The sequence below is a fragment of the Physeter macrocephalus genome, unplaced genomic scaffold, assembly GCF_002837175.3.
Source record: "Physeter macrocephalus isolate SW-GA unplaced genomic scaffold, ASM283717v5 random_889, whole genome shotgun sequence".
Classification (NCBI taxonomy): domain Eukaryota; kingdom Metazoa; phylum Chordata; class Mammalia; order Artiodactyla; family Physeteridae; genus Physeter; species Physeter macrocephalus.
The window spans coordinates 13,174-27,104 of NW_021146175.1; the positions used below are offsets into that span (position 1 = coordinate 13,174).

Here is a 13,931-nt window from a genome sequence, read left to right on the forward strand (position 1 = left end):
CACCCACACACACACACACACACACACACACACACACACACACACACACACACACACACACACACACACTCTCTCTCTCTCTCTCACTCTCTCAACTTTCCAAACTCAAACAGAAAAAACATCTTATTCCACCCAGTACCGTTACAGCCAGGAAAACAGACTCACCTACAGCCGTGCCTATAATTTCAAATTCACATCAAGATTATTTATGCCCTGCTAACTTCAAAAAGCAGTTTTCATCTTGGGAATTAAAATATAATGGCCCTTGGGACTTCCCTGGTGGCGCAGTGGATAAGAATCCACCTGCCAATGCAGGGGACACAGGTTCGATCCCTGGTCCGGGAAGATCCCACATGCCACGAAGCAACTAAGCCCATGTGCCACAACTACTGAGCCTGCGCTCTAGAGCCCATGAGCCACAACTACTGAAGCCCGCGTGCTTAGAGCCCGTGCTCCTCAACAAGAGAAACCACTGCAAGAAGCCTGCGCAGCGAAGTGAAGAGCAGCCCCTGCTCGCCGCAAGTAGAGAAAGCCCGCACGCAGCAATGAAGACCCAACGCAGCCAAAAAAATAAAATTTAATATTTAAAAAAATACAATAAAAATCAATACAATAAAATAAAATAGGGCTTCCCTGGTGGCGCAGTGGTTGCGCGTCCGCCTGCCGATGCAGGGGAACCGGGTTCGCGCCCCGGTCTGGGAGGATCCCACATGCCGCGGAGCGGCTGGGCCCGTGAGCCATGGTCGCTGGGCCTGCGCGTCCGGAGCCTGTGCTCCGCAACGGGAGAGGCCACAACAGAGGGAGGCCCGCATACCACACACACAAAAAAATAAAATAAAATAAATAAAATAAAATAAAATAAAATATAATGGCCCATTATTCACCAATAGGATGAGTTCTAAGTGAGAAACAACTGCCTGGCATGACATAAATCCCAAAGACCCTAAATCCAAGACTGTTGTGCAAACATGGTCCTCCCACCTACTGCAAAGGTTCAAGAGCTGACTATTAAATAATTAAAGACCAACTTTGTTTCTAGACAAAGTCCCTATTTGCTGAATGAATAGACTCCCACAACTGAATGTTTAAACCTCTGGGCTTTTAAACCCTTTGACATAATCCTATAAGCTCTCCCACCTCCAGCCCCCACCAGCTGCAAATTCTTCCAAAGGAAGGACTAATATATGAAATACATAGGTTGCTTAAAGAAACAACATCTACTCTATGTAAAGAAAGCTCACAGTGATCTTGGGTTACTGTCTGCCAGCTCCCAAGAATACAAGGGTTCATTTATACCAAAAGGGCTGTTTTCCTCAGGCCCAAAGTGAGAAACTTATAGTCATCAAAGCATACCCTTTCCACTACAAACCACCACTATCCTAGAGTCTGGAGGGCGTTACCTTAAATTCTGCTGATAATGCAACTAACAAGCTGCAAAAACAAGACGAGTTTATTATCTGATGAGCAGACTTTTAGGATCGCCTCTAGTGTAAGGCTGAGGTCCTCACCTGTGAATCTCTGGGCTTTTCTTGTTTTTAGCTGCCTCCTGCTCGGTTCCTCTCTTTAAGTATTTAGTAAAGCGCTCATGCAATGTCATTCCCGAGGACCCAAAGTGATGTTCTGTGGGGAGTCAAAGAAAAACATATCAGGCTATCAAAGGCACAACCAACATTCAACCCGTGTGCATGGACCTGCAACCACAGAGATGTGACTAAAGCAGTCAAGTCCATATAAAAAACATATTAGGAAGAAGAAGGAAAAATGGCTGGTTCAGACAAAATCCAATGTCTGATTTCCACTGCAGGACATGGATACAAAGAGAGAAGCTAGAGCTTACTATCCTTTGATTCAGAGCACCAGCTCCTGCTTGAGTTCCAATTTCAGATGGAACCGTAACTGGCCCAAACCCAGCTTCTACATCACATTTCCCAGCCTGTCCACCTCCATTTGCCCAGGAGATGGCAAAATAATGTGGGGAAGATAGCCATACCCCAAGCTCTACAAGAAGCCTCTAGAGGATTCTACCTACTAGACAGGAAAAGACAGAGGGGCTGGGAAAGCCACCTTTCATACCTCCTTTTCCAGCAATTTAAACCTTCACATGAAGGATTTTACCTATTCTCATGATCACAGGTTACCACTAGCATTTCATAATGTTCAGCTCTGTAATTAACAAATGGAAACTTCTCCCTGGAAGAAATTTCCTTCAAGCTAGCCCCTAGCTTCAAAGGCCCCTATCAATGAGATAAAGATCCCTGATAGATTCCCTCATTCCCCCACTCATGCTTCTGCTTGTTAGAGAGGAAGCTAAGCATGTGGAAAGGGAGCCTGAGCAGGCTGGGGTCTGGACTCACCTTTAACATGGTGAACGATGGTCACTATATGCTGGGCAAACAGTTCTGAAGGGCTCCGCTGAGACTGAGCTGACTGTATGTGCTGGAAAATGGATCGAAATTCCTGTTCCTTTTTGTTGCTATGAACTAGATCCCGACAAAGCTTTCGCTCCTGAGCCAATAAGCCACTGGGTCTGAAAAAGAAACACAGGGAGGCCCAATGTAACAAGATACACAGAAAGTCAGAACGTTTAAATCCTAAAAATGAAAAGCGTGCTTTAAAAGAGTTAAATTTATCTGTAAAGTTCCTTTTTTAATTCCTACCAAAGTAAAAAGTAACCTCAATGCACCATAACTATGGAAAAAGGCATCCAAGATCCCTCTCTTCCCTCTTCCCCGTTGGAATTTAATAGGAACAAATGGGTAGGATGAAGCATTAAACCTCAGTGATTCTGTTCTGGGGGTCTCTGCTAGTTTTAACAGATGACAAAAACAGGAAGGTGTTTTAAAAGACCAACTAGTTTGGCCATCCAGGGCCACTCAGTGAAGCGACACAATGCAGCAAGAGTGGGATGTGGCTAGAATGCTGTTCAGGAGACCTCCAATCAGCTTTGCAGTTTTTACACCAAGTAAAAAGCAGCCTGGGCCTCATCACTCTTTCCTGAAGTTGTCCTGCCCCCAGCTCCAACTTTAAAACTGTTACATTATTTCATGAAGGCCTGTAATAATAGATATTGTGACTTAGCTAAGAATGGAAAAATGGATCCTGCATGGCTCCACAGGCAAAAGACATCTCAAGCACATTTAGGAAGGCAACAGGAGGGGGGTGGAATGGGGCCAGCGGGGGGGCTTACAATGTGATGAATAGAGTGCAAGAGAGAAGCAGAGGGGACCCAGCATCAAAAAAAGCCAGTCACTACAGTCTAAAAAGACACTTCACCACTGCTATGATTCTGCCCCCAACATACAACCGCTCAGTGATGTACACTTCTCCACTGAAAACAGAGCCACGAGGGTAGCCACACTGAAAATGAGACAGCGGGGAAATACATGATGGGCCTGTCCTCGTTCCAGAATGACCTCAGGGAGAGAGGTTAGGCTACTAAAGCCCTGAGGGTCAAGATGGACTACGGCTCACCTTGCAAGGTCCTCATCAAAAGAGTCCATCCGGACATTGACCTGGGCCTCTCGAGTAATGGAAAAGGAAGACTTCCCCGTGGAAAAGTCTCCTTTGGCTCCTAGCTTCTCTCGGCTCTCAGAGGTCTTTCTCGGGGGAGGTGATGAGCTTTTCTCCTGGACTGCTTTGTAAGCAGTCACTCGGAAATTTTTTTCAGGCACAAATCCCCTGTGCCCACTTTCGGTTCTCTTGGGTCCTCCCCGATCCTCCTTTTTGGATCTCTCTGAGAAAGACTCTTCCTCCAACTCCTCGGTTTTTCTTTGCTTTTCCTTCCCTGGAGGTGCGTACATCAGGCCCTCCCATTTGCCTGACTTTTCCTCCTCCTGGTTTTTGTTTGCACCTGCTACAACTTTCGACATGAATTTGGGTTCATCATCAAACTCAGATTCCTTCCTTCCTTTACCCTTGTCTTTATCTTGATCATCCATCTCGTCCTTGTGGAAGTCAGCCATCTTCTTCTCAAAGTCATCTCGGAGCTTATACCTTTTAGGAGACTGGCTACCCCGAAAAGTCTTCTCAGTATCAGTTTTGGGAGCAAATGGATCAGATTTCATTTTTGTATCACCCAAGCCCACATCAGAGAAGCTCCCTTTCTCTTTCATTTTCTCTTTATCAGTATTTGTTTGTTTCTGTTCCTTATCCTTTCCATTCTCTGTCTTCTGCTCATCTAGATACCTAGTTATGAAAACACAAGGGAGACACACAAGAGGCTTCTTAAGCAACTTGATTTAAAATAAACTAGCACCATGTGCGTACGGTCTTAGGTTTTTGCTTCTCTAACAAGCATGTCTTGTGGATTCCAGTGTTACGAAAGGAGTCTTGGTTACCTTCTATTAATTTCTAAAAAATTGCTCTTCACAGATCTTTGAACTTGGCATTTAAGAGAAAACTATATGGTCTATGGAGTTGTGTATTACAAAAACAAAAAAGAAAACAGCAAAGGCAATTTTTAGGATACTGAAAAACAAAAACCTACTTACCTGTAAGTGGTCTAGGAAAAAAAAAATTTAAGGTCTTATCCAACCTTCACTCAGTCACTTAAAATCTGCTTTCAGCAAAGTTAACATAGAATGTTCAACCTTGGACTGTTTTGCTTTTATACAACTCACATTTGGAAATACAAGTCTCAAAAGAGACTTCAAATTTGCTTCAAGTCACCTAGAAGATCTAAGTATGAAATATACTGCAAACACAAATAAAAACAGAATACATGTTAATTGGGGGAGGGAGCAAAAATCATCCTACTCATTCTTATGGAAAAGCAGAGCTCATGCCCAAGTGTTCTAATGAGATTCACAGTCCTGGCAAGGAACAAAACTTGTATTTCAAAGCAGACTTACTGAAAGCTGCAAAGTACAGATTCTGAACGTCTCATGTGTACCATGAATGGAAAAAGTTTGATCATGTTATAGTTGCATTAATATGGCAAAAAAGAACCAAAGGACAGCAGGGCAGCAAAGAATATGCTAATAAAAGGAAAAGGTGGGGGCAGGAGGGGAACCACCTGCTCTGTAAGGCTCTCTTAACAACCTGGTCCCAATACAAATTCCCTGTTATGTCTCTGCCACCCCAATCCATCCAACCACACAAAAAAGATTCAAGTTCCAACTCACCGTGTCCCCCAGGGTAGAAAGACAGAGACACTGTTATGTCCTCTCCTAACACAGCCTGGTTGGCTTCTACTGGGACATACACCCACTTTGTGATTTTAAAACAAGGTCTTCCTGGACTAAGGCTTGGACTTTCCCATTCTGCCCAGTCTCCTCAACTGGAGGGTGTGAGGGTGTGAGGGTGCAGCTCTTCACCATGATGGACTGACACAGATCGATCACAGGAGATGGTGGGTCCTAGAGGGTCTAACAGCTCCAACAGCCATTCATTTTGGTAAAGACCACATTTTTTGATGGCTGACCCACAAATCTCTACTGTTCTCTGGCTTACACTGGTAGAATCCAAGGCAAACTTTAAATGTGAAAACATCATTGCAGAGTAGTCTAAAGAAACTTTATGCTGCAATACAAATTCAGGAAGGTAGGAAAACTAGAGTTAAGCTAAAGGTTTCCTTGGGTGATGCTTTAAAGTTTGCTAAATGAAAAGCTGAGGAAATGGGATTACCTTATTACCATTAATCAGAGCTCTACAGATCACATTACAACTAAACTGCCAGCTGGTGAGATAAAAACAACCAGACAGGGGAAACAAGATACTTGCCTCTTTGTATAGGCTGCTCCGCCTGGAGCAGCAGCCTCCTCTTTCTGAGATGAGCCATATGTGGAGCCAGTGGCCGGTGGACTCTTACCCACGGGGCTCTTTTTGGATGGACTCAAGGACCCCGAGCCATGGTCAAACTGACCTTGGTGTGTCCCAGCCTGGTACCCAGCACCACTCTGCAGAGCTGAGCCCATCTGGGATGTGCTGGAAAGCGGAGGGCTAGGTTTGGGCACAGGGCTAGGACGAGGTGACCGCCTCCTCACCACCACAGACTGGAGGGGGCTTTTGAGAGCTGGGCTTCGCTCCCGAGGACTCAGCTCAGACACGGCTGAGGCCCGTGATGCAGAACCAGCACTGTATGTGGTGGCATCTGGCCATGGCTTTGAGCTCTCAGACGCTTTTGTGTCTTGAGAGGTGCCTCCAGAGAACGGCTGCTCCTTGGCCTCATCTCCCTGGTTATCCCCTGCAGCCTGAGATGGCCGGCTATCCTTGGAAGAAGACTTTTTATCCTTTGCAGACTTGCGCTTAGAAGATTCAACTCGGCTGTGGTTGGAGGAAGAACGAGAGGATGAGGAACGCCTTGACCTGTCAGAGGAAGACTTATCGGAGTTTCTAGAATGGCTCCTGGACCTTGGTGAAGGGGACCTTCTCTTTGGGGACCGGGATCGGGAACGGCCCCGACGAGGACTGTATGCCTGCCGGTAATTCTGCCAATTTGAGCGGTAGTTTCCATAGCCTCCTCGGTTATACTGGCCCCATGGATAAAAGCCTCTGTTGCGCCCACGGAAATAATAGGGCCTTCTATAGCCTCTGTTGTGACCTCGGAAATCCCGATTCTGATATACTCTTGGGTGATTTCTCTCTCTGTTATGAGCTGGAGAATATGATCTGGAACGAGACCTAGAACTGAAAGAGGGGCAGGGGAGGGAAGAAATGTTTGAATTTTTGACACAAGCATTTTTACTCAAGAAAAACCTGCCAACAAAGAGGTAAATCCCTCTTCTTATGTATCATTTAATTTCAGTTGTTTTCAAATGAAAGGTACAAAGTTAAATAATTAATTCTACTCTTATGGCCACATTAAGTATAAAAATAAAGAATCACTTTAACAAATGAGACACTGAGATGCTTCATTAAAACTGTAGCACATTCTAAATGGAAATGTACTTCTACAGTGACTGAGAGAAGATAAAAATGTTCCTAATGTAGTAAACTAAACAAACACCATTTTAATAGAGTATATTAATTGCTAAGAGTTTCACAGGCACAGAGGATTTTACAGGTAGGTCCCTGGGTCACTGGAAGTGATCCCTGCATGCTGTGGTACACAGATAGGTAAATATTCAGATCCTCTGGCCCCACACTGCTTACTCCCCATCCTATCCACCTCTCTCTGTCTGTGCAGGGCTAATTTCTTAGCTTCCACTAAGACTTGGGGTTGTAAAAAAAAAAGTTACAACAGGTCTAAACCAAAGAATGCTTAAATAGGGACTTAGAGAACTCATCTGTTCAAAGCTTAAAAGAATTTTAACTGAAATCCGATCAGCAAAGCATACAAATATTGTTTTTTTTTAAAAACTGGGAATCTGGAAATGGTCTCATTATCTAGAAGGTCAAGTTTCGGTGGCTGAACTACAAGGTCTTACCCAGGTGCCACAAGAGGGCACCATCTGACCATAAGACACCGAAACACACAACAGGGTAGCAAAGAGGAACTACAAAAACAGCCCCACACTTGCACATCTTTAAGGTCAACCTAAAGCCTAGTGTTGTGTTCTTCATTTAACAATACAGAACTCTAATTTAGCAAAGGTACATTTCCAGACCGGTGGGGATTCAACAGTAACCTAACTGTAAAAATTACATGTTCACAAATGCCAGGCTTGTCAATGACAGGGAGCTTTGTTTCCATCAAAAAGCCAGAAACTGTATTTGTTGGTGTAGAAAATCCAGTGGGGTTCTTTGATACCACCTGTCGTGTCAACTATGATATAGAGCATTAATTAGTCACTACTCCTAAGTAGTTAACTAGAAATATATAAAATTACTAGAAAACTCCGAAAATATTTTCTTTACATATAGAATAAAAACCCTTCAGTTCATAAGCAGGGCTTCTCATATCAGACCTAACTGGAAACAGATGCAAATGTGACAGGTTTTAACAACTAAACAGAATGTTATTTTTAGAAAGAAACTTACACTTAGAAGATAAAGTGGGATTGGTTTCCCACTACTTAACTACCCACCATGCTCAGGTTCTTTATCTACCCCAAGAACAACAGAACTAGTGAAGATGCAGCATACTGATGGTTGTTAATGGTTGCTATTTAAGTACAATTTTAAAAAACAAACTTACCTTTCACACTTTTCATTCGAAAATAGTAACCATATAAGAAAGAAGGGAGAGACAGATGCAGCTATGAAACTGAATATGACCCAATTTAATGGCTGTACTTGAGGGAGGTGATGCACCACCAGCACTAAGGAGGGTTTAATTCATGTTCCCATCCTCAGAGGCTACTGCTGCTTCTGTCACCAATTACTAGTGAGGGCCCTGCGGCATACTGCATCCAAAACCCGCAGTCACTGCACAGATGCAGGAATATGACTCTCTGCAGATTTCAAATTAATTTATTTATGAGAAGTCACTTAAAAGGATACAAGAGTCTGTGAAATACAAGGAAACAACCAATTTTCTCCAATTCTGTAGAACTCAGCAGTTAAGTTAATTTAAAGGCATGGTTTCTCAAACTCTCTGGACAGTATACTTTCCTTGTAGGAGAGGGAAAACAAAAGAAAAAAATCATGAAACAGATAAGCCAGAATTAAAAATTGAACATCCAGTGGCAAATTTATCTGTTTCTACAAAACAGAGAAGTCAGACTAGACTCAAATATAAAAACATGTTTTCTAGTGGAGATATTCCTCTAAAATAATCTTCCAGGTTTTAGGACAGCACAGGGAGTGGCTCTAGACCTACCCCAGCACATGTTGCCTGCGTAAGATATCTTTCCCTCATTTGCCAAGTTGATGACCATGCCAAATGATCTGTAGAATAAGGAGAAGCAATCTGTCCAGACAGATCTGCCCAGAACTCCAGCTATCACAAATACTTCAGAGCTGGTTAACATTTTTCAATTTGGGTTATGTCAGTTCAATTTACCCTCTCAGTTTTGGTTGTACAGCCTCTTCTTTTTGAACCAATTATTTAGTTTCCATTTACTAGATTAAGTTTTAAAGAACCAAATGAGCTGAAACTGAGATTTAAGCAAACCAGATCAAAAGACTCTGGGTGCAAGGTAGGAGTTTACTAAGAGTCTCTGCTCGGTCCTATGGCCTTGACAGCAATTTCCTGAGGTAGATATATTTAGTGGACTTTCCCTCATTTTTGGGGGGTGGGGGTGGGGTTTGAGAAGATAAAAGAGAATTTTACTTACATACAGACTCTGACACAATTGGGCAACAGAGAGACTCTACCTAGCACAGGTCTCAAACAAAGTTTGGTATAAAAATGTGTACCCAAGAAAAATGGGAGAGAAAAATAAAGTTAGGATTGGTTACCCTCAAGGTGTAATGTTATCTTAAAAAAGAAAAAAAAAAAATGGAGTGTTTCTTTTGAGTGAGAGACTCAAAGTTTATAATTTCCTGTTCTACACTATATGGAAGTCATTAACATTTATGCATACCTATTTTTTGTTCAATCTCCGCTCTGAAATTAATTTTCAGACAGGCTTCTCACAGATTCCATTTAAGAATTAACTTATTCTTGGGCTTCCCTGGTGGAGCAGTGGTTAAGAATCCACCTGCCAGGGCTTCCCTGGTGGCGCAGTGGTTGGGAGTCCGCCTGCCGATGCAGGGGACACGGGTTCATGCCCCGGTCCGGGAGGATCCCACGTGCCGCCGCGGAGCGGCTGGGCCCGTGAGCCATGGCCGCTGAGCCTGCGCGTCCAGAGTCTGTGCTCCGCAGCAGGAGAGGCCACAACAGTGAGAGCCCCGTGTACCACAAAAAAAAAAAAAGAATCCACCTGCCAATGCAGGGGACACGGGTTCCAGCCCTGGTCCAGGAAGATCCCACACGTCGCGGAGCAACGAAGCCCGTGCGCCACAACTACTGAGCCTGTGCTCTAGAGCCCGCGAACCACAACTACTGAACCCACGTGCCACAACTACTGAAGCCCGCATGCCTAGAGCCCGTGGTCCGTAACAGGAGAAGCCATCACAATGAGAAGCCCACAAACTGTAACGAAGAGGAGCCCCTGCTCGCTGCCAACTAGAGAAAGCCTGCACACAGCAACGAAGACCCAACACAGCCAAAAATAATAAATAAATAAAAATAAATAAATGTATTTAAAAAAAAGAATTAACTTATTCTTGTTGGGAGGGTGGGGGTGGAGGGGAAGCCTACCAACCATTTGTTTATAGACTCTTTTAGAAGAAGGACTATGGAAACCATCAATAATACAGATTAATACCAACTATTCCTGAGTTTATTTTAAACTGCATAATTCATTTAAGAGAAGGGCTCTAGATACTCATCTAAAATAATCAGCAGGGGCCGCCAAGTGGTAAAACTGAGAAATTGTCTCCTTGCCTACTGCAGCTCTGACAAAAAGAATGAAATTGTACAAAGATCCCCTTTTGGTATTTAAACATTTAGGTACATCAATATTTCTCTAATACACATACAGAAACTTATATTTACTAACAGGTTCTGATCTACTCACAAAAGAAAGTTTTAAAGAATGAAAAACCGAACTCATAACACAACAAAAGAGGAAAGATGCTGGAAGTTTGGCATTATATTCCAAGACATAGCTGAAATAGGAAATAATCCAACTAAAGGTGTAGAAACTGACTAAAGAATACTGGCAATAAATTCAAAAGAATTATTTGCACATTTACTAAGGCAAAGTGATGTCTACAATAGTGATTTTTAGGCAGCTGCAAGATGTGTTTTACTAAACAGATGCAGCTTGTTAGTAGTTGGCGTATCAGGTATATATATACAAAGGACTCCTGATTAAGTTTTTTAAGGTTTAATTATTTTAGTGAGTTAAGGTTTCTTTTCCTTGCAATGTTGATCATACTACTAATCCTCTTAGCTATCCTTTCTTTGCTGCTGATGCAAATAAACCTTGGTCCAAGCCTCCAAAAATACTTCAGTGAAAAATAATCAGGTGTAGAGATTTGAAGCAAGTAGCTTAAATAAAAATAAAATGCTCTTTCTTCCACAGCGGATGAAAAACAGTATGTGCTGGCAGGAAAGAAAAGGAATTAGGCCAACAGCATGGCAATCAAAGTTGATTTGGATTTGTAACATTTGAAGAGACCTGGAATATCTTACGGCCCAACACTCCACCTCAAGCCAACCCCGCACCTCCATCTGACACTCACAGAAAGGGTCTAACAAAAGATCTTCAGAGACCTATACTGACCAATCAATGATTATCTCATTATACAATCACACCCCCTTACCTCAGCCTGCGTTTCCTTGAACGAGAGACAGACCGACTTCTGGACCGAGACTTCGAAAACGAACGAGAACGAGATCTTGATGCAGATCTTGATCGAGAAGAGCGAGATCCAGACTTAGATTTGTTTGTTTTTGACATCTCTAAAGAGAGGGTCGCTTTTCAATTACACCTAATGTAAGAAAATAGAATCAAACAAATGAGTGAGCCCCTTTGCAAATGAGTGAGTCCCTTGAACTTCTATGGACACTTAGAAACAAACAAAAAAGATGAAATGACTGTTAAAAACCAAACAAAACAAAACACTCTTTGCCCTTTTACCAAGGGGGATTTCTAAGCAGTTCAATTCCGAACATACCAACCCACAGCAGCAAATGGAAAACATGACCTGTAACTCTAACTGGGGGACACCATGAAACACAGACAAAAATGAGGAGAGCTATCGATAAACTGGGGCACACAGTCTTTTCTCAATAAGCAGACAAGTTTTGCAAACTAAGTTAACTGTTAATCATTTCCCTACTTCCTGGACCCTGAATCCATGAGGCATATCCTTAATATTTACTTCAAAGGAAAAGGTTTAAAGTGTGAGAGATTCTGCCATCTCCTTTACACCTAAAATTATGTATTACACCTATAAATATAATCATACATCTGCTCATTACATCTATAGTTATATCTTTCCATTTTGTATTTTTCTAACTTTTATCTTCTTTTTTATCAGTATTACCAAGTACCTATGTATATTATTTATCTTATCAAAGAATTAAAATCTGTTTATTTGTGCTCAGAAAAAAAAGTGTGACAGAATATTCTCAAATATTGTAATACCACAACAGGATGTACTACATCTTGTAAAATATAGGATTTTTCTTTTTGGTTGCATTGGGTCTTCGTTGCTGCGCACTGGCTTTCTCTAGTTGTGGTGAGCAGGGGCTACTCTTCATTGCAGTGCGCGGGCTTCTCATTGCGGTGGCTTCTCTTGTTACGGAGCACGGGCTCTAGGTGCGCGTGCTTCAGTAGTTGTGGCGCACGGGCTTAGCAGCTCTGCAGCAGGTGGGATCTTCCTGGACCAGGGCTCGAACCCACATCCCCTGCACTGGCAGGCAGATTCTTAACCACTGCGCCACCAGAGAAGTCCCAAAATACAGGATATTAATCCATAAACACAGGACTAAAGTAATTTATAAGGAGAAGAACCTCTACTTTCTTCTAGCCCATCACTAGCTTCAAGAGTCAACCTTCTTTCAGGGTCATTTTCCCATGAAAAAAACAAAATTGTTTTTTCCTTTTTTTTCAAAGATCAGAAAGCTAGTTAATACCCAAACCAGACCAGAACTCCAGGACTTATCCTATCACACCTCGCTGCCTCACTGCTTAACAAAAGATTCTTTTATGTAATGTTGCGCCTGGCTTGTGAAGGGAAAACAATAATCAATGAACATTTCACCCTCCCCTACCTCTCAGATTTTCTTGTTATTCAGATCCCAACTCAAAAGCTATCTCCCCAGAGGTATGCCCCGGCCACCCAATCAAAAGCAGCCACCCAGTCATTCTCTAAGGTCTAGTCCTGTACCTTGTTTTCTTCTTCCGAGCACTAAATCCAGTACTTGAAACTTGTTTACTTTGAACTTGTTTACTTTGTTTTTCCTCCTCTACCCAAGTAGGATGTAAGCTCCCACCAGCAGAAATCTCATCTTTCTTATTTACTGCTGTATCCTCAATGCCCAAAACAGCAAACACTTAAACAGTATTTTTATTAACTTATCCTCAAGGAGGGTATTATTACATCCCTTTTTACAGATGCAGATACTGAGACATAAAGAAGGTAACTAACTTGCCCAAGGGCACGCAGCTTTAAGTGGCAGGGCTGGGCTTTGAACCCAGGTGACCTGGCTCTAAACCAGTGCTCTTAACTACCATTATACAGCCTCACCAGAGCAGTGTAGGGCACACAGAAGGCATGCAGAGACTTGTGGGATGAATAAATGAATTCAAGTCTCCACTCCTACTGAGTTTAGGATCTGGTAAAGAGGGCAAGACAGAGACAAACTGAAAGGTGGTATCTGTTTATAATTACTACATTCAAGTTTTAGATTTGAATTTTAAGAACTTTTGGAAAGGCTTAAGTCCAAGAAGCTGCTATAGCTCCAGCTCATAAGGGAAATAACCATAATCTCAGAGACATAAATTTAGAAGAAGACTGAGAAACTGCTAGGAAGCCAGAGACAAAGAGTGATGAGTAAGAGATTGCTAAATGAGGATACCAAAGACCTACAGTCTAGATCCTGCCAAAAGGATCAAACTGTTACATGCTTTAGCAAGGTCAAAGATGTTTCAGTTTGGAACCAATTTTTGGAAGTAGTGTCATTATACAAAGCCAGGGTAGAGGAATAAGTTATTTGGAGATATGAGGTGGAGGTGTAAATAAGCCATTTACAGAAACTGAATATTGAAAATACATTGTTTTTCTGGTTGGCCTTCAGCATATTTGGGGATTCTCTAGGTTCATTCTTGCTAAATGGCTTTTTTCTGTTACAAGTCTAGGTGTATATCTTTGCCGAGCAACTTCTCTGTCCAGTCTTCAGTTTAGCTCAGGCTAGAAATAAATACCCTTTTAGATCAATTACACAATGGGTGGACAATATCAGACTTTAAAAGAAAAGGGGAGGGAATTCCCTGATGGTCCAGTGGTTAGGAGTCCTCACTTTCACTCGGGGGGCACAAGTTCAATCTCTG

At 42.5% G+C, this 13,931-nt stretch overlaps 1 protein-coding gene across 1 annotated transcript in view; it reads right to left on the reverse strand.

The window, feature by feature from the left end:
• THRAP3 (thyroid hormone receptor associated protein 3) overlaps positions 1–11,384 on the reverse strand; it is a 22,746-nt gene extending 11,362 nt beyond the window's left edge. Inside the window, exons 1-5 of the mRNA XM_028486384.2 lie at positions 11,197–11,384; positions 5,722–6,627; positions 3,472–4,185; positions 2,355–2,527; positions 1,509–1,620 (exon numbers count right to left, since the gene is read on the reverse strand). Coding sequence (XP_028342185.1) covers positions 1,509–1,620; positions 2,355–2,527; positions 3,472–4,185; positions 5,722–6,627; positions 11,197–11,333 — 2,042 coding nt within the window. The 5' untranslated portion in view covers positions 11,334–11,384. The remainder of the gene's footprint in view (positions 1–1,508; positions 1,621–2,354; positions 2,528–3,471; positions 4,186–5,721; positions 6,628–11,196) is intronic.
• Positions 11,385–13,931: the final 2,547 nt, after the last annotated feature.